This window comes from Stegastes partitus, unplaced genomic scaffold (assembly GCF_000690725.1).
Source record: "Stegastes partitus isolate 25-593 unplaced genomic scaffold, Stegastes_partitus-1.0.2 Scaffold39, whole genome shotgun sequence".
In the NCBI taxonomy this organism is placed as follows: Eukaryota; Metazoa; Chordata; class Actinopteri; family Pomacentridae; genus Stegastes; species Stegastes partitus.
Genome location: NW_007577770.1, coordinates 75036 through 100772, shown reverse-complemented (window position 1 = coordinate 100772; position 25737 = coordinate 75036). Strand labels below are relative to the sequence as shown.

Below are 25737 nucleotides of genomic sequence, written 5' to 3'. Positions count from 1 at the left end.
TTTTTAAATCATATTGCCTGTAGGTGGAGTATGTCTTCACGGACAAGACGGGCACCCTCACTCAGAATAACATGGAGTTCATCGAGTGCTGCATTGACGGCTTCCAGTACAAATACAGGGACGCGAGCTCCGAGTTGGACGGATTCTGTGTCACAGATGGACCTGTGAGCAAACTACAGCAGAAAGCTGGCAGGGTGGGTGTTGTGGTGTCCCTCCATCTGTTGTAAAAGTCACACAAGCATTAACATATGGTCATTACATAGCTCGTTGCTCAGAAAGACCCTTCATAGGTCACCCGCGTACAGTCTCCTTGACATGTCAACATATGCAGTTGATGTGGAGGCGGGGGAAGAGTGGCTGTGTGCTCACATGAGCACCTGATAACACTTTACTGACTGCACTTCACCACTTGTTGATAAGAAGTCTATTTAGACAAATGGTTGTAAGCTCAGGGGTTATCCGAACTGCAGCTACTGTGTGTGGTCCCTTATGTGGTGTACATTTCTTTCAGGGAGCATAGTTCATTTACAAATTTGTAAGCAATAATCAGCATTTACTGTGTCTTGTTTCACTACGTTAAGCCATGTCAATGTTGTGTCTTTAGGAGAGGGAAGAGCTGTTTCTGCGTGCCCTGTGCCTCTGCCACACAGTCCAGGTGAAGGAGTCTACAGAGCAGAGTGAATGTCAAGTGGATGGCCGGATAGACGAGGTGGATGGCTTAGGGGTAGATGAAGAAGTGCTTCAACCACCGCAGGAGCAGAGGGGCTTTATTGCCTCTTCACCTGATGAGGTTGCTCTGGTCAAGGGTGCCATGAGGTAGGAAATGGACTGTTATGACTCAGTGAGTTGAAGTGAAATTGGAACAAGCATTTATTCTAAATAGGAATATCACAGATTTGTATTTGGAGAATCTCAGCTGGTATACATTTCTTTAGAACATTTGTTCATTTTGCACATTTAAATGGCACATTTGTAGTGATTTGTCTCCCTCTGCAGGTATGGCTTCACGTTTCTGGGTCTTGAAAGTAAATCCATGAAAATTCTCAACAGGAACAATGACGTGGAAATGTAAGTCAGTAATTGCATAAGCAGAGTTGTTTTTAGATTTTAGTCATGTTTTTCTATTCATGTCTTTCGTTTTATTTCCATCCTGCACTCTCAAAAGGTACGAACTGCTTCATGTGTTGAACTTTGACCCAGTGCGAAGACGAATGAGTGTAATCGTCAGAGCCAAATCAGGTGACATTGAGATTACTGTCAGGCTTGTTGCATTAACAGTGATTTATTATTGGCCCTCAGATGTCATTATGTGTCTGTATGGTTGTGTGTTTTCTTTGTGCACAGGTGATACGCTGCTTTTCTGTAAGGGAGCAGACTCTTCCATCTTCCCCCGAGTCAGACAAGAGGAGGTTGAAAGGATACGCATGCACGTGGAGCGTAATGCAACAGTGGGTGACAACAGCAACTTCTCTTTCCAAATTTCAAACTGCTGTAGCGATTTCATTACAGGTTGTTCCGTTGTTGTAACATTACTTGCTATTTTACTGTTCAGGAGGGCTACCGAACACTGTGTGTGGCCTACAAATATCTTAACGCAGAGGAGTATGCCCAGGCAGATGCAGGATTGAGGGAAGCTAGACTGGCTCTGCAGGACAGAGAGGAGAAGCTAATGGCTGTTTATAATCAAGTGGAGACTGGAATGAGCCTAATTGGAGCTACTGCTGTTGAAGATAGGTGGGTGCTCACACAAATACACAAAAACCGTAAAGCTCTCACTAATGAAACCACTGACGAAAGTTGCTGAATGTCTTTCTTTTTTTATATGCTTCTGTTTCCCTGCCTCCCATTAAACATAACTGCCAAGAAGTTTAGTGGGTGAAAAAAAATCCCCTACACAAAGAAATCTTATAATGAACCTGAAACTAAAAGGGAGGCCAAAAGTGTGGAGAAGCCTGCAATAAACGTGTCATTAACTTCTTGTTCTGACTTGCTATGTTTATGGAAGAAAGACGCTACCACTGTGTTCTGACTGCCTTTTTTGCTGTGTTGCTCTGTTGAATGAATTCCTGCTTCTGTGGATGTTTTGCAGAAGATTTTCTATGTCACATGTCACTAGATTACTGGTGCTTTGTTTTTTTGTCCACTATGAAGTGGCTTTTCAAATTTTAGTTGATTAGATTTATTGCAACAAAAAGCCCCATTCTTTTTCTTTTTGTAAGCTCACACTGCCATCTTGTGGTGAGGTAGCCTCCCACAGTCTAAGGTTCCTGAAAACAGCCATGAATAGATTTATAAATAAGTATTGCAATTAGAACTAAAGTGTGTTTCTAATAAATTGATTTACATCAAAGTGTTATTATTGTCTTGTCAAATGACTTGGTTGTGAGGATATGTACTTCAATATACCACTGCTTTTACTTATAAAGTGCCACATCACCTGGAAGTTTAATGAATTACAATGTGAATTTGTGCCGATTACGACCACAGCCTCTCCTGACTCGTATCTCAGCAAAGTCTAATCCTCAAGTTTCATCTGCATTATAGAAAGCGTTGTGATCCTGTGTGGTGGTTTCTCTTCATTTCTTTATAGTTTAACCTGGATGTCTATGTGATTGTTCAGCTGTTGGATTTTATTTATTTATTTATTTTATCTTAATGATAATAATTACACCTCAGAGTTGGCACGATAATCTTTCACTTGTCTAATTTCTGTTCGTATCCTGCAGGCTTCAAGAGGAGGCAGCAGAGACCATGGAAGCTCTGCAGGGAGCAGGCATGAAGGTTTGGGTCCTAACGGGGGACAAGATGGAAACAGCAAAGTCCACTTGCTATGCTTGTAGACTGTTCCAGAGGAACACAGAGCTGTTGGAGCTTACAGTGCGTACTCTAGAGGATGGAGGGAGGAGGCGTGAGGAGCGGCTGCATGAACTCTTGCTTGAGTATCACAAGAAAGCTGTGCAGGACGCTCCACCAGTAAAGGCTGGTGTCACCAGGTTGGTACCTTGACTGACATGATCTTAGTCTGTGTAGTGAGATCATTTTGTGATAGTTTAGCTAGGATATCATTTGATCGAACTGAATCTTGGCGATAGTTACATTTTCACCCATTTTTCTTCTCTGTGTTGTAGGAGTTGGTCTCTGACCAACCAGGATTATGGGTTTATTATTGATGGAGCCACTTTGTCGATGGTACTTAATTCATCCTCTGAGTCCAACTCAAGTCGCTACAAGAACCTTTTCCTGCAGATTTGTCAAAACTGCACAGCAGTGCTCTGCTGCCGCATGGCTCCACTACAGAAGGCACAGGTCAGAACAATCAGGAAAAACTGTGGAAACCGTACTTTAAAGAAAGTGCCTTTGAAGCATGCACTCATCTCTGTTAATCTGATGGCATCTGAACATGTTGGCTTAGTGTCTGAATGGGCACCCTGGTCACTTGTCAAAAAAAGTACTGACAGCATTTCTCTATCACATTCAACACGGCGCAAGTCTGAACTACATGCAGTTGCATTAATGGATAAGCAAGCATAAGCAGCATACTTTGTGTTGTATGAAACAATTTAGGATAAACTCCATATGACAGTTTAGTACAAATATTGATCCAAAAAGATCCCAGGGAGCACAAAAGACTAAATCACAAAACACATTTCTTGTACACTTTGACCTATAAATTGGACTTACTGTCCAATCTTTTGTGCACTGTGGCAGCAATACTTTGTTATAGATGTTTAATTGTTTCCCCTTTATCTCGCTCCATCTACAGATTGTGAAAATGGTTAAGAACTCTAAAGGCAGCCCCATCACCCTTTCCATTGGAGATGGAGCCAATGATGTCAGCATGATTTTGGAAGCTCATGTTGGCATTGGTAAGAAACGTCATGCTGAAGTTGACTAAGGGCTTTGTAATTACTGTTTTAGTGATGTAGCCTTGTGTGAAAAAAATGTGTGATTTTTTTTTTGGTCTGTGTGTTTCAGGCATTAAGGGTAAAGAGGGCCGGCAGGCGGTCAGGAACAGTGACTATGCCATCCCCAAACTTAAGCACCTCAAGAAACTTTTGTTGGCTCACGGGCATCTCTACTATGTTCGCATTGCACACCTCGTCCAATATTTCTTTTACAAGGTAGGAGAAACAAATGCACATGTCACATTGCTTCAGTCTCAGAGGTTGTTTGGAGTTTCATCAAAGCCTTTGTTTCCCAAATAAACTCACTCATCCACATGCTTTGGGAATTATGTTATGCACAGATACAGATTTGACAGAGTTATTCTCAACAAGTTAAACTGATTTTTAGGTTGAACTCAGGTTAACGTATTGCATTTTTGTTCTCACTTTATAAGCACACAGGGACTTAAGAATTCATTTGATGTTCTTTGATGATTTTATCCATCACTGTGAGCCTGTTCCTTTTTTCTTTTTTTTTTCTCGCCTGCAGAATCTTTGCTTCATCTTACCGCAGTTTTTGTACCAGTTCTTCTGCGGCTACTCTCAGCAAGTGAGTATGTCCTGAATCCCATTGAGGTTCAAAGATGTTTTGAACATGAAAGGAGGCAGTGTCCTTTAAATCTACACCTCCTCATCCTCCTGAATTCCAGATTTCTTTCCCTCAGATTGCCCCTGCCTCACTGCCCTTGGGATGTTTGATATGTGGTCTGATGTGTTTATACACAGACTTGCACTACATAGAACAGTTGAAATAATAAAGGCGTGTCATGTTCTGCCACCACTATACATTGCATATAGATGTTATGTAATCTGGATGGCATGTGTGTTTGTTGTCACACTGTACAAATTTAGTCTTGGGTATCGTTTGGAACACATAACTTTATTATTAATGGGGAAAAAAGCTGCATGTATCCAGTTTGTTTGCTGGTTCTGTGATCAGATAGAAATCCCTTCTTACATGGATACATCCATCATTTAGAACATTAATTATTGTAGATATCATCGCAGGCCAGTGACATACATCTTTCATAAGTACATGAAAGACCTGTATAAGCTTGCTTATATGATGTGCTGTATGTTTACGGTATGATGGCGTGTATGAGTTTTGTCCTCTCCATGATATTAACCCCTAGTTGCCCTATCCCTCCCCCTCCGCTTCCTTACCAACCCCTGTCCCTTCAATCCTTCCCCCTGCTCCCATCCTTCCCAGCCCCTGTATGATGCGGCCTATCTGACGATGTACAACATCTGCTTCACCTCCATGCCCATCCTGGCTTACAGCCTTTTGGAGCAGCACATCTGCATTGAGGTTCTGCTGGATAATGCCACCCTCTACAGGTAAACATGGGGATTTTTTTCCCTGGTCTGCACATTGGTGGCTTAATGTGTGCCTGTTATGCTGCATCCGTTGATCAAAAATCAGAGAAAATCCAATCTTCTTTTTGTTTTAAATCTACAATCACCATTTGGAGCAGTTCATGACTGAAAAGCCAATCTTTTAGCAGAAAATGGATAATAGCAATGACTAAACAGGTGCAGGATGAGACCCGTCTTACTACTTTTCAGCAATCATTTCTAACTCACAACTGCCAAAGTTTATTTTTTTATTTCTGCAAAATAGTAATAGGTGGCCCTGGACCGTAGTAGCTACTGATTTTACTTTTATCAATATACGTATACTTTCTATGTGTTTGTCTGCATTCTATATATATATATTTATATGCATTATGTACACATACATTCATATGTTAAATTGTGTTGTGCTCCCCATTGATGCAACATATACCTTTTTAGGAGAATTTTTTCCAACTTAATTCATATGATGAAGCAGCTCATGTTGGAGCTGAATCTATATCTATCAAAAATTAAACTATGTGTGAGATAGCTCCTGCGCGTTTGTTTAATGAAGCAATAGGAGAAGATATTTAGTTCTCACTCAGTGTATTTATTTATCAGATAGTTGAATAAGCATACAGAACTCTGGATCAAACTTCTCACCCTAGCGCTAACAGAGTTAATGTCAGGGCACCAAGTCTGACTGACTGCCTCTCCCTGATCCAGTGTACTTGTACTATTACATGAGAATGTGCACAGAATGTGTTGCAGCTAGCTGATTGGCTCCTCCCTGTCTTTGGGCCTTCTTCCACCATCTTGTAGGTGCTGAAACTTGCCACTTAGCACCCAACTGTTAAGCACCCTCAGTTTCTCCCTCCTGCAAATATCTGCTTGTGACAGAGAAAGACATACACAAACCACCAAATCCTGTTTCTACCTACGTTTTCTCATGCTGCAATTGTTTAAAAGTTATGTTGATTATGCCTTAAGATAATAATAAGAGATTAAGATAATAATAAGAGATAATCAAAACATGAATATAAAATATATGATCCTAACACTTAAGACATTTAACTTTACATTAAACACTATACGAGTGTAAGTTTTAGTTTTTTTATTTTGTTTTATTTTTATTTAGAAAGAGCTGTTTGTATTCATTCAAATATGTTATGTTTTTTATTTTCATTATTGAGGCATTAAAAAAAAGAGGTTCATCTTCCTCTTTCGTGTTTTTCTTTAGAGAGATCGCTAAGAACGGTATGCTACGGTGGGGACCATTCCTCTACTGGACGTTACTCGGAGTCTTCCACGGCTTGCTCTTCTTCTTTGGTGTTCGATATTTGTTCAGTAACCCAGCCCTGCAGGATAATGGCCAGGTTTGATTTCAGTCATCTTCTAAATGAGCAGGATTGATTTGCATGATTAAGCATTACCTCCTAACAACATTTTCTCATTTGTCTTATTTGAATACAGGTTTTTGGGAACTGGTCATACGGAACGATTGTATTCACTGTTCTCGTCTTCACTGTAACGCTAAAGGTAAGCTTCCCCCCTCCCGTTTATCTATCTCATATTATGAAAGGGTGTGTTTTATGTTTTGCAGATTGTTTCACATGTTTGACGTTCATCTTCTCCACCGTTCTAGCTTGCTTTGGACACACGGCATTGGACATGGATCAACCACTTTGTCATCTGGGGTTCGCTGGCCTTCTACGTGTTTTTCAGCTTCTTCTGGGGAGGAATAATATGGTTAGAAACCCATTCAGGATTAAATAACTTATCTTAGTCATTGTAGTTGACCTTTAATATTTTTCATTACTCTTCAAACCCGGTAGCTCTTCCTAACAATGTAAACTGAAGTGTTGCCTCTCCTGCGTGTCCTGCAGGCCTTTCCTGAGGCAGCAGCGTTTGTACTTTGTGTTTGCCAACATGCTGAGCTCGGTGTCAGCCTGGCTGGTCATCATCCTGCTCATCCTGCTCAGCCTACTGCCAGAGATCCTGCTTGTGGTGTTCCGCAAGCCACGCGGCCCCCACGCTCGACAGGTAGAGCCGAAGCACACAAGCACAGTCACCTATCTACTCTACCTTCGCTCTGCCTTCGCCCTCACTATTTCTCTTCGATGTATGATGCAACTTTACACATATTTGTTGTGACAACTTAACTATTTGTTTCTTTTTAAGGGTTCAGTTGTCGTTACTCTCCATAATGTGTTTTCCAGAGTGAATTGAAATAGGTTGATTTGTTACAGTTATGTGAAAAATTTAAATCAAAGCCTTCAGTTGTTACTCTAAAATGGGTGTGGTTTTGTAAATATGGAGTTAAGACAAGCAGTTGGCCTCCAGTCACACCTGCTTTACCTGTGGGGTTAGTTCATGAGGCCAGAGACATGGGAGAAAAAATTCCAGCTCACATTCTTTGGAAATGGTACAAAGACTTTTTATAGCAACCAAACATACCCGTCTGCTCCATTACAACCCTCTGCTAGCTACTCTGATGCATGAAATATTGGTCCAGTGCTGTTTTATACACTGGGTTCAGTTCGTTAGACGCCTTAATCACAAAGGTTTCTATGCACACAAGCTAAAGATGAGTTATCAAACCGTGCTCCAAGATTTTTCCTTTTACTTTTGGCATTTTAAGAGTTAATAGAATTATTGAAACAGTGATAGAGATTTAGTCATTTTAAATTTTGCTGCGTCTTTAAAATTAGGTACATATAATACATAATGCTTTGTTTGATACAACTCCCATTTCCCCCAGAAGACTTTCTCACACATGTTTTGTCATTTCAGTTTGCCTCCTCATGAGGCTAATTTCTTTTCCAAGCAGCTGGAAATGTTTGGTGGTATGCGTGTGCTTTTGGGTGTATCCCCACAATCTTTTTTTTTGGATTGTGTCTAGACTTGTTTTGTTTGGTGAAAGTTAATAAACTAAACTGAATGTTTTTGCACATATTGGATTAGAGCCAAGCAGCTTGCAGATTTGAGCAACAAATACTTATTACAATAAATATGATTTACATTTGTTTTGTGTAAGTTCCAGAAGTGGCAGAATCAAAAGAATGTACATATGTCATTGTTTAGATTTTTTGTAAGTGGTTATAAATCTTGACTACAGATTGAAATGAAAGTCATTAGAATGAGTGTCATAGTGTAACTTTTAGACAATGAACCATTTTATTTTAGAATACATCGCAACCTTATTTTTGCCCATTTTCCACCTTTTCAACTTTGTTTTTTCCAACTGGTACTGTTGCGTTTGCACTTTAACACATTCTTCTTATCGATCTCACCTTCTTATTTTTTTTCTGTCTTCCTCTCTGGACTGTCCTCCCTAAAGATGAAACATCGCCTTCCTTCCTCGGGGACATCTACTATCTTCATGTTGTCACAGACCGCTAGCACTCACAGCTTCTCATGGAGTGACTGAGGTCTCTTTTTCTTTCTGTCACCACTTATACTTAAGTCTCTTCCTGCAGAATCTCTCTGTCTGCCAGACTTGCTTGTTTCCTACTTGTTGTGTCCTTCCTCTCCCACTGTGAGATTCCTTCCTTACCCTATAAAGTAACTCGGGCTGCTGTTTTGTAGAGTTTTATAGTCCCCCTTGGTTGGACAGATTAGGTTAGACAATTCAGTTTACGACCTCAGGAATGCTATCCTTGGAAGGCCCCATTTTAAACTTTGACACAAGTGCTTTTATTTAGATCTGTTTGTTAAACTGGGAGGAATGGCGTGCGCCCAGCTGTACCAGCAGTGTGGAGTAGGACAGGGTGTCTGTGCTAAAAGCGTGCAGTCAGTCTTCCATCCTTGTCTGTCTAGTTGTATCAGTCAGTGTTTCCTCCCAGCTGCCTGTGCTGCTCCAATGCCTGCTGCCTCCGCATGTCCAGTCAGGTGACCGCAGCACGTCAAAGCACCCAAACGTTACCTGCATGAGGCTCAAGTCCACAACCTCATCCTGGATCCTCAACGCAATCCCTGCAGGCCACTGCATTTTGTCTGTGTGTGTGTGTGTGTGCGTGTGTGTGTTTTATTTCATACATCCTTTTGAGAAATGTGCAAGGATAGTAGCCCTGTATATTCTGGAGCTATTGAAGAGTCCAGGCCTCTGAAACTTATTATCACGAGGAAAAGGTGTTTAAAATGGCACCTGGACTGATTTTCATTGTCCACCTGTCCTCTTTTGAAGTCTTTGTGAATGTATATGTTTGTTGTTTGTGTATATCAATGTCTGTGTGCAAGAAGAGAGCACAAGATGCAGAGAGAGACGCAGTGTGTGTGTGTGTGTGTGTTTGTCAGCGTAGTGACGTCACTGGTGTCTCTTGCCTCACCTTTCTAGAAGAACCTGGCTCAGTCGAGCGCTGGGGGCCTCCAGTCTCCCCGGTCTTCAGCCAGGCCCCTGCTCATGAGAACCTTTTCAGATGAGTCCAATACTGTCATTTAAACAGGTACTAGCCCACCTTCAGGCCGTTTAAACCAATCAATGACTCACTCCCCCAGTCAACCTCTCCAGCTATTCTTGGTCTAACTTTTAACAAGGAAGTCAAGGACATACTAGCATACAGGCTATATTCAATAGGACCCGGTGTTTTCTTATGTGTTGTGTAAGCTGATATTGGCTGGCTGAAGAGATGCACTTTTTCCATATCTCTTGTTTTGTGTCAGCATTTTTGGTAAAATGATCAAGTGGTGCATTTTTTCAACATATGAATGCATCCAATGGCTTAATACTACAAATCCTACAATGTTTTGGTTTTTGTAGACACGTGCTCCTTTCAGCCTTCCTTTGGAAGCCCAGCTTATATCATCTTCTGCATGTGCTTCTGAAACCCAGTTTTAAATGTTTTTTAATTTCAGTCCATCTCATTTTTGGACAAGGAGTGTCTGAGTGTGAGGCGTCGGTGTCGGTTTTTGTCGTCTCTCGCAGTGTGAAACAACAGAGCTGGTCTGTGTTTATTGCTTCTTCATTGTCTGACATACATGTGCTGTTTGTGACGTGGTGGTTTGGTTAATAGTCGTGTCCTCCTGTGCACACATCCAAACTTGTGTTGGTGGTTTTGCTGTCTGCTTACTGTCTTGGCAAATAATGGATGCATTTTGTCAGTGCAGTGCTTGACTCAGTGCATGATGTGATGTTGATGTAACCTCAGCCCAAATACTGCTTCATTACGGGGGGTAGACAAGAAAATAATGAAACCAAGTGGATAATATGTAGAAAATGTTATTATATTTAAATACAGGAAGAATGTTCAATATTAATTACACAATAAAACTGTATGGATCAGTACAGCCAAGATATGAAATATATATCTTGAAACTGTGACAGACTACAATACTATTGTACTAATAGAAATTGAACTCCTAATTATCAGATGTTACTTCATCCTGCTGAAGAAAAAAAACAGCAACAACAGCAACAAAAAGTTCTCTTTCACAAATTAATATATATACTAATATATGATATGATATGATATTGTAGTGTCTATGTAGCAAATTTGGTCTTTGTTGGTAAATAACAATAATGAAATAATGAAAACACTTTGTTCCATGAACAAGTGGAGCAAAGTTCTGAGGTGGAATGACATCTCTACACCTCACATTGTGTTGTGAGATTGTGTTATATGTCCTTAGGTGTTTTCATTTTTTTTATTTTTTTTTGTCCGCCCCTCTGAACGTACAATTGAATGTGCCACCTTCCATCAGTGTTGATCAGGGTCACTGATTGCCTTACAGTAGCACAAAGCTTTTTTGCAACAGCTTTCACTGTTTAACCTACATTTCTATTCCCCCTGTAGCTGTCAGATGGTGGCCTCCAACAAACATCCAGGTAAACTAAAGAGACCAATCTAACTTTCTGCGATTCTCTAACACTTCAGCAGATCAGTAGACTTGGATGAAATTGGAATCATTTCCTTTGCTACATGATTAGTGTTTGTCTGGTGGAGGGGAAGGTGTAATTATGGTGACTTTCATGTGGCCAATCACTGCTTATTCTCTGATTGATTGGGGTGATTCCAAGGTGTCGCGTCCGCTTCCTCTTGTTGGCACAAGTTCATAATGAAAGCATAAAGTAAAGCCTCTTTGCTTGTTGCCTTTCCAGATCGCAGCTGTCACACCACTATCCTACAAGCACCTGAAGGAGCGCCAGTAAAAAGGCCGCAAGGACTCACAACAACAGTGACATCAGCCTCATTCAGGTCCCGTTCCGGTCAGAGCTGTCTGCCATCTGAAAGCAAAAGGAGAAGTGAAGGAGAAAAAAAATCAAAGAAAACAAAGAATGAAGAGAGACTGAAGGGAGGGGAGGGAATGAAAAGTGGTTTAGCAGTCTTTTGACTTGCGTGTCTCTTCTCCGTCCTTCTCTGCCCATTCCCAAACCTCCCACCCCCACACGCATGCCTGCAGAGCAGTGCCCTGCATTATTTTATAAAATATCTACTCAGATGACAGGCATGACTTTTCTTTCTTTCACTTTTTTTAATACTAGCTTACAAATGAATGCATACATGGCTGCCTTGTCAGTAGCTCTATTCAACTGCTGTGTTTCAACGAGCAGTTGTAATATCCACTCCAAGAATGGTACATCTGCATGAAAGAAGGCTCAAAAAGAACACTTCACTCCACTGATGATCAGTCACTGTATTCTGCAAACTTTTTTTAATATATCCGCAGCGGTTATACTTTAAGAAGTTATTCTACTTTACAGTTACTACGATTTTTCAACGGTTATCCTTTAAATAGTTATTGTATGTTTTAGAAAAATACCCTCATCAACAGATCCGAGTTACTGAATGTCCAGCTCAGAGCAGCAAACAGACTGTTCATTCGATTATTTGTTTCTATGGATGAATCTGCAGTTTCTGTTGAATGCTATGTTATAGGAGGGGTTAATGGAGGCCATATTACCACTCAGTCCAAAAAGTGTGTGTGTGTACGGTTGAGAAATAGATTAGAGATGTGAAGCGTATTTTGGCAATGAAACATTGCTTGGAGCATGACCTAAATTCTCCAACCTCAGAGATAATTTAAGAGTGTCCAATTAAAATGAGAAAATTAATATATATATGTGCTGTACTGTATATAGCTCATAGATGTATGTTAGCATCTGCTCAAAGCCAAAAAAAAAAGATGAACGATCAGATTCTGTCCACACTCGTGTGACCTGAAAGCGACAAATCGGTGTGCGCATGTGTTTGTCTGTGTGCGTAAGTGCGTGCAGATGTACTGGATGAGAATAGCCACAAATGCCTGCGTGTGTGATGAAAACCAGGATTACTTGAACCTTGTTGATGTAGTTCGGTTAGACATCTCCTGCACTATTAAGGAAACTGGTTCCGTCATTGCATAGATGGTCAGTAAGGCACATGAATACATGCCTGAGCACACACACACATATCAGATGGACGACACCACACAATAACCACACATGTTGTACACTTATATGCACACATGCACTAAAGCCTAAATGAGGTATTTATATTCATCACCCATTATCTAGCTTGCGTGTTTCGTCTCAGTCAAGCAGAAGTTGGAATGTGAAGAAACCAACTCCAGATCTGCAGAGTCAGCGTAGTTAAAGCCACTGTGACACTCGTCTTTGCTGCGTTTGTCAGATCTGCTGACAAACAGGGTGATAGAGCGAACTGTTTGGCCTGTTCTTCCTTCCTTCCTTCCTTCTTTGTGTGTAGTGCTTCATACATTCCATTTAAACATTTCATGATTACAAACACTTTTTAGATACTGTTTTGGAATATTTTGTTTCCTTTTTCTTTTCTTTTTTTCCACGAACATATATTGTCTACTCAGCATATTTATTGTTAAGTGTAATTTTACTCACAAATGTTATATTTTTATTACATAAATCTTTTTTATTGTGGAGAGTGTTCAGCTTTGTGCCAGTTGAGTTAGCCTGTTTTACTCCAGCCCTGATGTGAGCCCACGCCAATCCCATTTGATGTTCTTTGTCATATGTACAAAGACAGGCAGTGTAATACAGTGCATCTGTAGAATGGCATATGTAGTCATAATGCCAATTGGAGGTTTTTAAAATGCTATTCTCACAAAAATATACATGCCTTTCTGCATTATTTCCTACTAAGACCATCTAGGAAAGGGGAGGAAGTTGTTTTTTGTATTTACTCTGTGACATGTCGCCTCCAGACTGCACTGTGCCGGAGATACGGGGGGGACGCACTGAGAGGGACTGCCTGCTTTGTTAACAAATGAAAAACCTTTAAAGTGACATCAGAAATGCTATTTTCAGAGCTTAGAATATGTTTGAATCTAATGTTTTGCCTGTCTAAATGAAGAGTTAAAAAAAGAATGGATTGTATTTTTAATGCAACCTTTTTCCAGCCACTTTTTTTTAAGAAAATCAAATCAAAATTTAAAAAAAAAAAAAAAAAAAAAAGCACGAGAGGCTCTGTGGTTGTGGACTGTGGCCCTGGCTGTGATTGGGCGGAGGTGGACACCTTCAGTCGTACAGCAGGGACACTCCACCTACAGCCCTTTGGGTCTCCAGCTTCAACACTCCAAACCTCTAAGCTGAATGTACCTCTTTGAAACTAGTATATTCAAAACCTGAAGATTTTCTGTAATAAAACAGAATGTTTTGAAGATAAACAAAGTGCCTTGTGTTTTGTTTACACCAGCAGTGTGTCAGCAGGTTCTGTCTGTAAAGATGTGTGTGTGTTGTGTGTGCGTGTGTGTGTGGTGTGTTTGTGTGAGTTTAACCACCCTAAGCAGATGCTGTGCAGTAATGAGATGGCTGAGAGGCTAAGCTGGATCAGCTGAGTGGCTGCGTATGAGGTCGGTGTACGGCTGCTCTCACACTGCTTCATGTGTGGCCTCACATGAGGAAAACATCAAGCAGTGAGAGTCAGAAGAGATTTACATACATGTACTGTATATACACATGCGCTCTTACCGCTCTAGTCTGCTGTGTTAACGGGCTGACATCCATTCAGAGGAGTTGTGGGCTGAGTAGCGGGGAGCTGAGTTGAGAGAGGCTCTGTGCAACAGTATGTACACAATGACAGCCTTTCATATTTGTCCTTGGGTTTGAATGTGATTGTTGTGTATTAAAGGCTGTGTTTCACATGGGCCAAACTTGTTGGCAGAGGGTGTGGTAGATTTTTTTTTTTAAACAATAGATCTATTCTCCACTGTGTGTGCATCTATATTATAGTGAAGCAGGAAAATGAAAGAGGGTTGATGAACATGTCAGCCAGACAGCCTAACAGTCCAGCCCACTGTTGTACAGTCAGTGTCGCACTGAAGGCATAAAATAGCTAAAAGGAGCACGAAGGAGTGTGAAGTGAGAGGAAAAGTTGGGAGGGAGTTGGCCATGTGTCAGGAGCAGACTCTTGAGCTCTGCACAGCGCAGAGCTGACGCACTAAAGCTCAGGGAGAGGGAGAGGGAGAGAGGGAGGGAGAGAGGGAGGGAGGAAGGGAGAGAGAGGGAGGGGAAAGAGACAGCAGTGGCCAGATGGAGCTCTGTTTGTTTTGAAGTAGCTGACTGCTGCTGAGAGCAGGACAGGCTGTCGGCACTGGTGTGTATGAGGGGGAAAAACACATCACACCCGGTCTGGGACACAACAGGACAGCAAACTACTGTGTTCTGTCTATGTGGACAGGCCTTCTGTTGTCGCTGTGCTGCTCAGTGTGGAGGCACTCTATGCAGCTCAAGGTCAGGAAGAGCCAGCAGCAGCAGCCTCAGGGAGCTATCTCATCCGGATCTTGGGACCCGCAGAGGCAGGTGGGCCTAACTTTCCTTGTTGTGGCTTCTATAGCTTGTAATAAACTCCCACTATGGAGGGCTTCGGACTCTGAAGAGGATGTGAGGCCTGGACTACTGGAAAGACCTCCCACGACAGCGTCAGTTCTCCCAGCCTGATCCTGTGTCAGAGACTAAGGGAATGGGCCCGGCCTCACTGCAGGAGGAGAGAGAGCCGGGGAAAGAGTCCAAGGAAGAGATGGAGAGCTACCACTGCCTTCTGCAGGCTGGCTCCCAGCTTGAGAGCACTCTGCAGCGTGAGTACACATGATGCTGACAGTCCTATATCTTATGGCAGCCACTACCAAGCTTTTGAATATAATCCTTTATCTGCTCTGAAACTATTCCCCATTACTACATATCACATTGCTCTTGTCAGCACAGTGCAGCAAACTGAAATGTACTGTAGCAGAGGGCTGTTTGGTTTGATTTACAATGTACATTTGCAACTTCTGAGAACCATTACTATAAGGAGCTGGAGAACTGCACCCTGTAATGTGTCTTAGGTCAGTCAGTCAGTATTATTGATGTGCCAGTTCCGGCAGCTTCGGTCCAGCTTTGGGCTATTGCAGGGATTATGTCAGCTATTTTGAGCCATCACAGATGGATAGATATTTATTCATCGTTATGATTTGTACCGTCATTATCTGGGTTTTAGATCACAGTCAGACAGTGATGGAACAAAACGCTAAACTAAAAGTATATAATGCAGCTTATATGTTGTTCTGTCATGTATTGAGCTACAAAAGGCGTATAAACTGTCACTTAGTGCAGGTGTTAGATATGGTGCTCTTTGTCACATTTAGTGTAGAAAAGGGGAAACAAAATGTGATGTTGTTTCTTTTTGATTAAAAAAAATTGTAATTTTTTAACATTAAAAAAACATCCAAAACAAGATTTTCCTCACATAAGTTATCATGTTGAAGTAGTATTTTGTAAATGACTTAAAAAGAGGAGAAAGAAGGAAAGCTGATGGACAGAAATAGTGCTTGATGTGAGTGATGTGAGTAGAGCAGCTTCCTATGGAGGATAATGTGATTACTTTGGGATCTTGGCAGCCTTGAGTTATTGCTTAACTGATGAATTGCTCCTTCTTTATGTCTCCTGTGGGTTCATTGTACCTGGTGTGTCGTGTGGAGGTAACTGGGACAGCAGGGAAAGAATCATGCTGAGTTTCTTTTTGTACCTAGTGAAGTTTTTTTTTCCATTTTTTTTTCCCCTGTGTGAAATACAAACCTTACACCCTGGATTTACTCTAATCTGCTCACAGGGGATGCAGTGAAGAGCGTACATAAGACTACACTGCTGGATGAAACTTATCATTTATGTTTTGAGTAACAGCATTTACCTTTACACAACTCACCTATTGCTCTCTCCCTTCTTTGACTGAGTCACTACTGTTCTACTTTACTTTCCATAAGTGAGTTCGCCTTGAGCTATTGAAAAAAAAGAAGAAGAAAAAAGGAGGATTTCCAAATAAATCTACAATTTCCACAAAACCTATGACACCAAATCTCATGACTCTGTTGCTGGACAACACCCAGAGCAAGACTGTACTCTCCTGGGAATACAGTGTAAAATAAATCATCTTCCATCTCTTTAAATGACACTTTAAAGCCTTTTCGTGCTTAAGCATTAACTGACATTTCTGATGTTGACATTTCAACTTTGACAAAACTGAAAAATTCAAATGCTTCCACAAATGACACCAACTCTTCTCAGAGCCTGAACTTCAGCTGACACTTTGCGCCCTTTCAACTGACACCTGAACCACTTTAAGTGCCTCGACTCAGTCTCCAACTCCCACACAACCTGACACACGCAATTAGAATTTTTTGACATTTCGCCATGTTTGAACCTGTGATTTCACAGGATATGAGCACAGAGAGACAGGAGAAATTTCACTACCGAAACGTGTCTGCAGTTCTACGGTAGACACCGAAGAGTATGATATTAAGTGACAGGAAAACATGTGAATCATAATAAATCACTCCAAAGACCAACAGCCCACAGCACAGGAAATGTAACATATTCTTGAATCCGCACTTTATCTAAAATACTACATAAAATAACACCAAATATCAGCCGAAGAACTGGCTGAAATAAATACAGTTACAGTGTAATCCTCGCAAAATACTCAGAGGTATTTGGCACAGGTCACAGACGCTTAAGAAAATAAATATTAAAGGCATCAACTTTGTCTAACTAAAGCCTTGCAGGACTATCGTGCAGGATTCACCATTTGTGCCTCTACAAAACCAATCCAGTTCTCGTGTGTCCCAGCGGGTAGAATACACAATTTTCTTCTCCCCTTTTCTATCAGAATGCAGCCACCCACCGGTCTAATCCTCTGAGCATTTAAAGCTTCATTTAGCAAAATATCTCATGACCTAAAAGCAGTATGAGGCTAGGCCCCTGTGTGCTATGAACATGTTTGTATGTGTAAGAGGGGATTTCTTGTTCTGCGAAGAGATTACATGTGTCTGCTTTTTTTGGTATCTAAAATATCAGACTGTGCAGCATCAGTGTGTTTGTTTACTCCTCATCTGAACCAGCCTGTTTTTATGTTTCATTGAAATTTACTATGTGAGTGAGAAGTGGCGCTGTACAATCGACTAGGAAGAAATTAAATTCTTTCCTACATGAGTCACTCCTAAAAAGACAAAATGCTAAAACACAGAACACTTTAGTTGATATTAAAGCAGACGTTCAGAACAGCCTGTTGGGTTCAGTAGTTTGTTAGCCTGTTAATAATTACATCTTCTGGTGCCTACCAAAGGCGAGTTCTCGTACACACCCCATAGTTTGTAGAGATCTGTTCTCACGTTGGCATTTTCCTCCATTGTTCACCGTCAAAAAAAACAAATGAAATTCCTTGTGATTCAGCGTCATAAAAGAATCCGGCATAAAAAAAAAAGTACAATGGGGTTGACTGCATTTTATAGTAGTCATGTGTAATGAAATCACTGTAGATATTCATCACTGTTTGGACAACAGAGATAAGCTTCCTGCCTTCAGCTTTGTATTCAGATCGAAAGGATTGAGTCTCTTGACTGGCAGCAAATCTCTGTTTCCGTCCACACTGTCAAACATTCCTCTTCCTCTGTGTGTAAGAACACAAGAGCAAACAGAGGTTGTTTGGTCTGTGCACGCTATCTTTCATGTCACCTGGAGAGGTCACGACGCAAAGAGAAACATGCTATTCCCCAGTAATGGCATCGAAGAAGCAGACTGGGGTTTTGTTTATTCATAAATAGAGTCTTGCATGAACTTTAGGTGCTGAAACAGACGTGCTGATATGTGCATATAAATTAGTTATGCTTTATATTTTTTTCTTAAGTGGTGCACGGCCAGGCACGAGACCTTATTCACGCTGCCCAATTTTATTGGCAGCGTTAAATGCATTGAATCACAGGATGGGCTGGTAGTCTAGCAGGGCCAAGAGGGAGTAGAGTGTTTCCAAAAACCTGGCAAGTTTATTAAGCACACTGCAGCACAGGCAACTCTTCCTTTGATCAAATACAGTAGAGGTCCGCAGTGTGAGTGTGTGTTGTGTGTGTTTGCACGTCTGTGTTCTGGGCTGATTTTGTTGATATAAAACATCATTGCAGTTAAAATAGTTTGCTTATTCTATTCATGGTGGCTTACATTAAACACTTTAAACATTTACATTACCTACAAATCACACACTCTTCTAGCTCACACACTATTCCATGTGTTGCAGCTATCCCAATTGAAGATGCACTTCAACACATCATTATGTCATTTAAAAGCAGTCCCAACATCCTGAATGTCTTGTGGCACCGGGCATGGGGGATTATGTAACTATTCAAGTCTGACAGTAACTTTATCCTGCCTACATGTGCGCACAGTCCAGCCATTGGCTCAGCTTGGCTCGGCCCCTCTCTGTTACAGACATGCATCAAATATTCAGCAGGTACCAGTCGAGCTCATTACAGCCTCACGGACACTGTTACTTCATGGAAAATAACACCTCCTTTGCGCCTCCTTCTTCTCATTCTTTTGCCTCCTTTCATCTTTTTCTGACTGCGTTTTTCTATCTCTGTGCTCTGGTTAATTTTTTATGTCTATATCTATTATGGATGAAGAAATGCTGAATTGTGAGCAGATTCGCTGCCTCTGTGACCTGTTGCATGAACTGCTGAAAAGGAGCAGAAAACATTTAAGATGTCCCACAATAGATTTCAAAAGAGCCTGGTCCATAACTGAAAGGTCATTAACCCTCACTATAAATGAGATCACCCATTGCATGCATCAGTTATTGTGTAAATACAATGTGAGCATATGTTACAACATGGTGCCCAGCAGTGTGTCTACTTTCTACATCCGGCTGAATTATTTGTGGTGCATCAATGGGCAGATGCAAGCCTCTAATCTCACATGTAGGAGACTGCATTTATCGGCTACTCAGACAAGAACACTAATGGCACTGAGCATGAGAAGATGGCCATCTTAACCCGACTCTAACATCCATTCAGATGCTGTGCAGCAAATGAGCTAATGTGTTTTAATGGTGGAATTGTCTTACATGCACCGCCATATGCAGGCATTTGTCACAGCAATGCAAAATGTACAGCAATGTCCAGGCTGGAAGAGCTTCAGTCAACTAGTTTCTCTCTTTTTTTTTATTGATAAAAAGGTTGTTGTTGCTGAGGTGGAAAGGTCTCTAAAATGATAATCAGTTAAAAGATGTGCAAAATTTGTATTGTGGGTTTTACACGTGGCTGAAAATGTAAGTTGTTAAATGTGGAGGTAACAACAACACAAGATGTGCTAATCTAAACACCACTCTGCACCCATGGATCTCTAAATTTAAACATCTTGTTGTCTTCCAGAGGTGACTGTCCCTGTGAGCATGAAGGAGGTGGGAGGCTATATAGAAAAACAAGTGGCATACCTGTCAGGTGAGCTCTTTTTTTCTAATGTAACCATTTCCTAAGACCTATGCATCTCATGTCTTTTAAAATAAGTAATCGCCCATATGTTTATATTCTAGGGGGCCGAGGGGAAGACTCCAGTGTCATCATCACCCTCCCAGAATGCTCAGCTTTCAGTGACATTCCAGAGGAAGCTTTAACCAAAGTCTTTACATACCTCACTCTCATCCCTCGGTGTGTCCTCCCTCATTTATTCTCACGTTAGTCTCTCCCTTTCTGCAGTGCACCAAAAAGCTGGGTGCTTGTATTCTGAGCACAGCTGGTCTGGCATTCACTGCCTCTCAGCTCAGGATCAAATGTCCTACCTATGTCCCCTACGTCCAAACCTCAGCGTCCCAGGAGATTAGGGAAGCTCAGATTGGAAACAACCGAAGGGCCTTTTCCCTTGAAGAGACAGTGAATGATGCATGAATCCATTTATGTGGGGATAAAACATATATAGGTGTTTTGATCTGGGATTTGTACGTATGATTAAACCTATATATAGGCTCTTATCATTGTGTCTGAAAGCACTGAAGCACTGAATCCTAAACAACAGCACAGATTTTGACAAATCCCTATTTTTGCTTTTGCAGAACGAGGCAACCCGGAGTTAAATTCATCATCATTTTAGACCGAAGACTGGATACATGGGCATCTATCAAGACTGCTCTTGCCAGGATAGCAGTAAGTTTCTTTTCCATGAGGTCCATTTTTACCTCACAAATGGTGTCACTAAGCAGTTTAGACAGCATGCAGATGACAAACAGCTTTTCCACGCTGCTTGTGAGCCGCACTGTGTGCCTAAAGGCTACTGATTTATTTATGAGCTGCTGTCCATGGTGCTGAAAACCTGAGCAAAAACCCTGCCACCACCCGAAAATGTAAAAAAATGTATTGTTGCATCATATTAAAGGTCTGTCCCAGCTTGGTACATACTTTGAAAGGGTGCACAGTTTGAGGAGGACCCTACACATTGTGTCTGTACTGAATGTCCCATTGCATATTGCTGCAAATGTATGAGTAAGCAAAAAGTGTGTGATGACGCGGGGTGCTGAGGAGAGGAGAGGGTGAGGAGAGGGTGAGGAGGAGACATTGCAGTGAGCGCTGCCACCCTCCGTCTGAGAGGCAGCAGCAGGCAGCAGCAGCAGCAGCAGCGCTGCGGCTGTGGTCAGGCAGCCGGAGGGAGCTGCACACCTCAGCTCCGCACCCAATTCTGTAACAGCCGGGCGGGAACTTACATTTAACCGAGATGGCTTCCAACACCATGGCTGATTGCTTTTACCGGCGAAGAATGCCGAAGATCCGGAGGAGCCCGGTAACGAGCTGCTCGCTTGTTTTAATACAGTCGTCTGAAGAGTTTGTGGGGAAGTTTTTTTTTCTTTTTTTCCTTTTGGGCGGGCTGGCTGAATGCGGCAGTGGCGGCGGCTGTGTCTGCCGGAGAGCGCAGCACTGCGGTGCCCAGCAGAGCGCACTTGTGCTTAGTCATGCAGTTGGCTGTGATGTGCGTGTGTGAGAGACCTGAAGGAAACCCTCTGTAGTCAGACTGATGACTCCTGGATGCATGTTTATCTGGAAATCGGAGGGTTGAGTCAGGACAAATGAATGTCAGAAGTTGCGTCACCTGCAAATGATAAAAATAGCGACACGGACTCTGTATGCATTCATAGTTTCATATATATACTTCATACATCCTGCTGCTGCTGCAGACCTGGCCTGCATCACTTGTACCTGCATGATGTTAATGTCCAAGTACTTGTTGAAGACTATGATAACATTTACTTGGGGACAGTTATACATGTCACAGTCATTATTTACTGTTCTCACCACACCTCCCATTAGGCCTCCCTATAGGTGTATTCTGTTGTGATAGCAGCTGTGTCTTAATATAGATGATGACTAGAAATTCCCACAATGTCAGGCAATGACCTCAAACAACCTGAAGATGAAATGCACCATATGATGTGTGTGAGTCGTGTAGCAACTGAACCTTGAATCCGTTAGGCTGACAGTAATCGACTGAGTGACAGACCTAAAGTGTCTCCTGTCAGACATGGAGGATGAGAGCGTGTAAATACTTTTTTCATGCATGTAGGAGAACAGGTCTGTTTACACTGTGTAAACATGCAGATGCTGGAAAAGTGCACATTGTTTGTTCTGTGCACTAAAGTGAGATGAAATGCAAAGTTATTGTTTTATGCAGAATCGCCCTCAGCATGCAGCAACACCAGTGTAACAGTGAACCTCTTCTCCCCCTCGTCAAGGCTTCCTTTCCCGGGAATCTCCACCTGGTTTTGGTGCTCCGACCCACCAGCTTCTTCCACCGTACTGTTACTGACATTGGTTTCCGCTTCAGCCAGGAGGACTTCATGCTCAAGATGCCAGTAAGGCAGCTCCTCCTCAGTTACCAAACATGTCTCACATCACAACAAGGTACACCTCGTTTTTGTTCCAACGTTGAGCTCCATGAGGCAAATGTTCTGTGGCCGAGAACACGTGTTGATCTTAGTTTAACTGTTTAAGACAAATCAGCAGCTTCTTCCAAACATGTGTCTAATATTTCTGCTGAGCTACGCACTTTAATTTGAAAAGTATCACTGGTAAAAATCTAATGTTGTGCCATTTCCACCATCTGTGACTCCGTATGCACCAAATGATATTAATGACCCTTTATTCTGGTGTCTGCAGATGATAGACTTGTCTGTAGTCCAGCATGACACAGAGGCTGCCCTCAGCTATCTTTACTATTATGAGAAACTCTTTGCTGTCTTTTAAAATCAGGTAATGATATACACAGTACAAAGTGTTCTTTGTGAGGTCTCAGATTTTGTCCTCGCATTCAGGTGGTGATGCTGAGCTCTGTCACAGACCTGCTGCGCTACATTGATGAAAACCAGCTGACATCAGAGTTTGGAGGCACGTTGGATTACTGTCACAGTGACTGGATTGTTTTACGCACGGTAAGCCACAGATTCAGAAACACGCCGGGTTTCAAATGATAAACAGTGTCATCCTTTATCATCTTCCTGCTGTTTAGTATGACTGAAGCATATTTGTCAGCCAGTTTCACAGAGCTGCTGATAGAAATTCAGCATATATGAACATGAAAATGAAAACACAGATGGGAATGCAAAGTACTGATGGTTTTTAAACCTACCCAGTGTGATGTTAACATGCACTTCAGCGGTTTGTTGTGTCTCACTTGTTTTCCCTGGATACTGATATGTCGTGGTGCCTTTTTGTTGTCAAAAATCCACCAAGGATTCTCAAGGACACTGGGGCACAGATTGTTCTGCTTTTACTGCACAAATATATGACGGTTTCATGCATCTATGCACCAGTATTACAGTGTTTTTGTGTGCGTTTGCTTCCACTACAGGCTATTGAAAGTTTTGCTGTAACAGTCAAAGACATTGCACAGATGCTTCAGGGTTTCGGAACTGAGCTGGCAGAGACGGACCTGCCAGACGAAGTAAAAGCCATTGAGTATCTCCTCGATTCTCACACTGACAAGTACAGAAAACTCAAGGTAAAGCTTACAATACAATTTTCACAAAAAATGCATTCAATAATATCAATGTAGAAATATAATTGTCTATTTGTGATGTTAAGTTGTCATCTGTTTCATAGGATGCAATCAGGTCAGTGTCGAAGGAGGGCCGTCATCTCCTCTCCAGCCTGGAGACCACTGGGAAGGAGGATGACTCCCAGTGGGATGTGAGGCTGGACTGGGAGACAGTACAGAGGTGAGGCATCATTAAACGGCCTTTTCTTTCTTGTCATTCATTATTTTTTTTAGAATATTTACTAAAAAGCACATTTGAAAGTCAAATTGTAGTCTATGGTGGAATCAGCTACCCTCTTTGGTTCAAGAAATTCAAAAATGTATCTTTTTAAAATTCAAACCCTGAATACTACACTCAGTGCTTTACAATAGAAACAAAAGCAGTTGCTCTGGTTTGTAGGCTTCTTGCCCAGCTCAGAGACATGGAGTCAGCCTTTGATGGCTTCTTTGAGAAACATCATCTGAAGCTCCATCAGTACCTGCAGTTGCTCAGATATGAGCAGAGCTTCCAGGAGGTGAGGATTCACTTGTCATTCATATGTTCAATATTCATTTTTCTATATTTCTTTGCTTTCCATTGGGTAAAATCTTTTATTTAAGGTAGTTAAATACTTAAGACACAAGTTTCAAAATGTATATAAAGCCTGTAGGAGTTACCAGGTTGACTTCATGTTAGTGTTGTTTTGGTTTCTCTTTTTAATCTGTGTATATGTGCTGTGTCTTTTCTGTTTAGATTGAGTTATGTCTGGAGCATCTCATGGCTCAGGAGAGGGAACTGTCCATAACTGTAAACACTCTGGCTCAAGCAGATCAGGCTCTCAAAAAGCTGGACAGTGTTGAATCTAATGCACAGGTCAGTGTCTCCTCAAGTAATGGCCCCACTGCAGCAAAAAGACTTCAAAAATGCATCATACTTCAAATGTAAATTTCTACTAATTTCATGGCTTATTTTTTTATGTTTCTTTGCTGCATGGTGTGTATTCTACTTATTTTCACTTCAAAAATCATCTAAATGTGTTTGTCCATATGTCCCTGGATGTTTGCATACATCTGGAGTGGGTGTGAAAGGACTGGAAGGTCTCAGTGAACACTGTGTAGCCAATAAAACTGACTCTGTCACCCTTGTGTTTCCTTGTTGGCTCCATCAGGAGGTGATGGCTCGAGCCCAGATCATCATCCTCCACGGACACCAGCTATCAGCTGGTCACCACTATGCCATGGCTCTCATTATGCAGCGCTGCAATGAGCTTCGCCACTACTGTGATACACTTACTGCTGCTCTAAAAACCAAACACTCTCTTCTCCTGCAAACACACCAGCTGCTGCTTTGTCTTGGGCAGGTATTGAGAGATGTGTATTTATTTATAACATGTAAGGGACACGCGTACATCTTTATGATACATGAGTGCTCTCTACCTTCAGGCCCAAACTTGGTGTGATGATGGAGCGTATTTACTGGCCAATCAGCTGGTAGATAAGTTCCAGTCGAAGGAGGGGGCACAAGCTGCTTTGAGGGACATTGAGAAGTTCCTGGAGGGGGCGCCGTCTATGCTGAGCTCAGGAATTGACATCCTGGCCATCGAGTACGAGGCTGTTATCACACCTCAGCTTCAGGTCAGCTCACACAGCCTTTAATGTGAACATAATGCCACACAGCCACCATGATTTAATGCATGATCGTAAAGAAATTACAGTCGTCCTCAAATGTATTCATACTCTTCCATTAAAGAAAAGGGAAAAAAAAACTGTCCTGGACAAATTAGAGCACTTTGCTGATATGCAGTGGACCAAAATACCTGTCAACAGGTGCAGAAGTCTGATTGAGAGTTACAGAAAACACTTGATTACAGTGATTGGCTCAAAGGGTTGTTCAACAAAATCTTAGTGTACAGGTCCCATCATGCTTGTTTGCTTGTATTTTATTGTTGTTGTTTTTTCCTATTTCTGTTGAACCACAATTCAAAAGCAATGTCATGATTTTCATTACATTTTTTATTTATTATTACTTTTGTCAGTTTCAAATTATATCAGTGACAGCTACTTTTTTCCTGCTTTAATAGGAGGGTATGAATACATTTGAGGATGACTGTATGTTGAGTTAAAGTGTGAAGGATGCAGCGTGTCTTTGTCTTTGTTCGACCATGTTCAAGCCACAGTATCAGCAATATTATTGGATTTTACCTCAAA

The 25737-nt window shown here is 41.6% G+C and overlaps 2 protein-coding genes across 8 annotated transcripts in view; both read left to right on the top strand.

The window, feature by feature from the left end:
• atp11c (ATPase phospholipid transporting 11C (ATP11C blood group)) overlaps positions 1-13895 on the top strand; it is a 43745-nt gene extending 29850 nt beyond the window's left edge. Inside the window, exons 13-31 of one of the 7 annotated variants that reach the window (XM_008303599.1) lie at positions 24-194; positions 605-816; positions 997-1068; positions 1166-1239; positions 1345-1448; positions 1553-1734; positions 2727-2993; positions 3129-3306; positions 3764-3866; positions 3976-4121; positions 4435-4494; positions 5155-5282; positions 6520-6655; positions 6753-6818; positions 6925-7028; positions 7166-7322; positions 9619-9724; positions 11072-11103; positions 11377-11431. In XM_008303599.1, the coding sequence (XP_008301821.1) occupies positions 24-194; positions 605-816; positions 997-1068; positions 1166-1239; positions 1345-1448; positions 1553-1734; positions 2727-2993; positions 3129-3306; positions 3764-3866; positions 3976-4121; positions 4435-4494; positions 5155-5282; positions 6520-6655; positions 6753-6818; positions 6925-7028; positions 7166-7322; positions 9619-9720 (2262 nt within the window). In that variant the 3' untranslated portion in view covers positions 9721-9724; positions 11072-11103; positions 11377-11431. Of the gene's footprint in view, positions 1-23; positions 195-604; positions 817-996; positions 1069-1165; positions 1240-1344; positions 1449-1552; positions 1735-2726; positions 2994-3128; positions 3307-3763; positions 3867-3975; positions 4122-4434; positions 4495-5154; positions 5283-6519; positions 6656-6752; positions 6819-6924; positions 7029-7165; positions 10679-11071; positions 11104-11376 lie in introns of those variants that run through there. The other 6 variants (XM_008303574.1, XM_008303609.1, XM_008303589.1 and 3 more) reach the window with 6 other exon arrangements.
• Positions 13896-15262: 1367 nt separating this feature from the next.
• Positions 15263-25737, top strand: part of mcf2a (MCF.2 cell line derived transforming sequence a) — a 26125-nt gene continuing 15650 nt past the window's right edge. Inside the window, exons 1-12 of the mRNA XM_008304401.1 lie at positions 15263-15305; positions 19905-19973; positions 20066-20180; positions 20588-20672; positions 22250-22369; positions 22829-22945; positions 23365-23514; positions 23616-23731; positions 23951-24065; positions 24284-24403; positions 24699-24890; positions 24973-25164. Coding sequence (XP_008302623.1) covers positions 19925-19973; positions 20066-20180; positions 20588-20672; positions 22250-22369; positions 22829-22945; positions 23365-23514; positions 23616-23731; positions 23951-24065; positions 24284-24403; positions 24699-24890; positions 24973-25164 — 1371 coding nt within the window. The 5' untranslated portion in view covers positions 15263-15305; positions 19905-19924. The remainder of the gene's footprint in view (positions 15306-19904; positions 19974-20065; positions 20181-20587; positions 20673-22249; positions 22370-22828; positions 22946-23364; positions 23515-23615; positions 23732-23950; positions 24066-24283; positions 24404-24698; positions 24891-24972; positions 25165-25737) is intronic.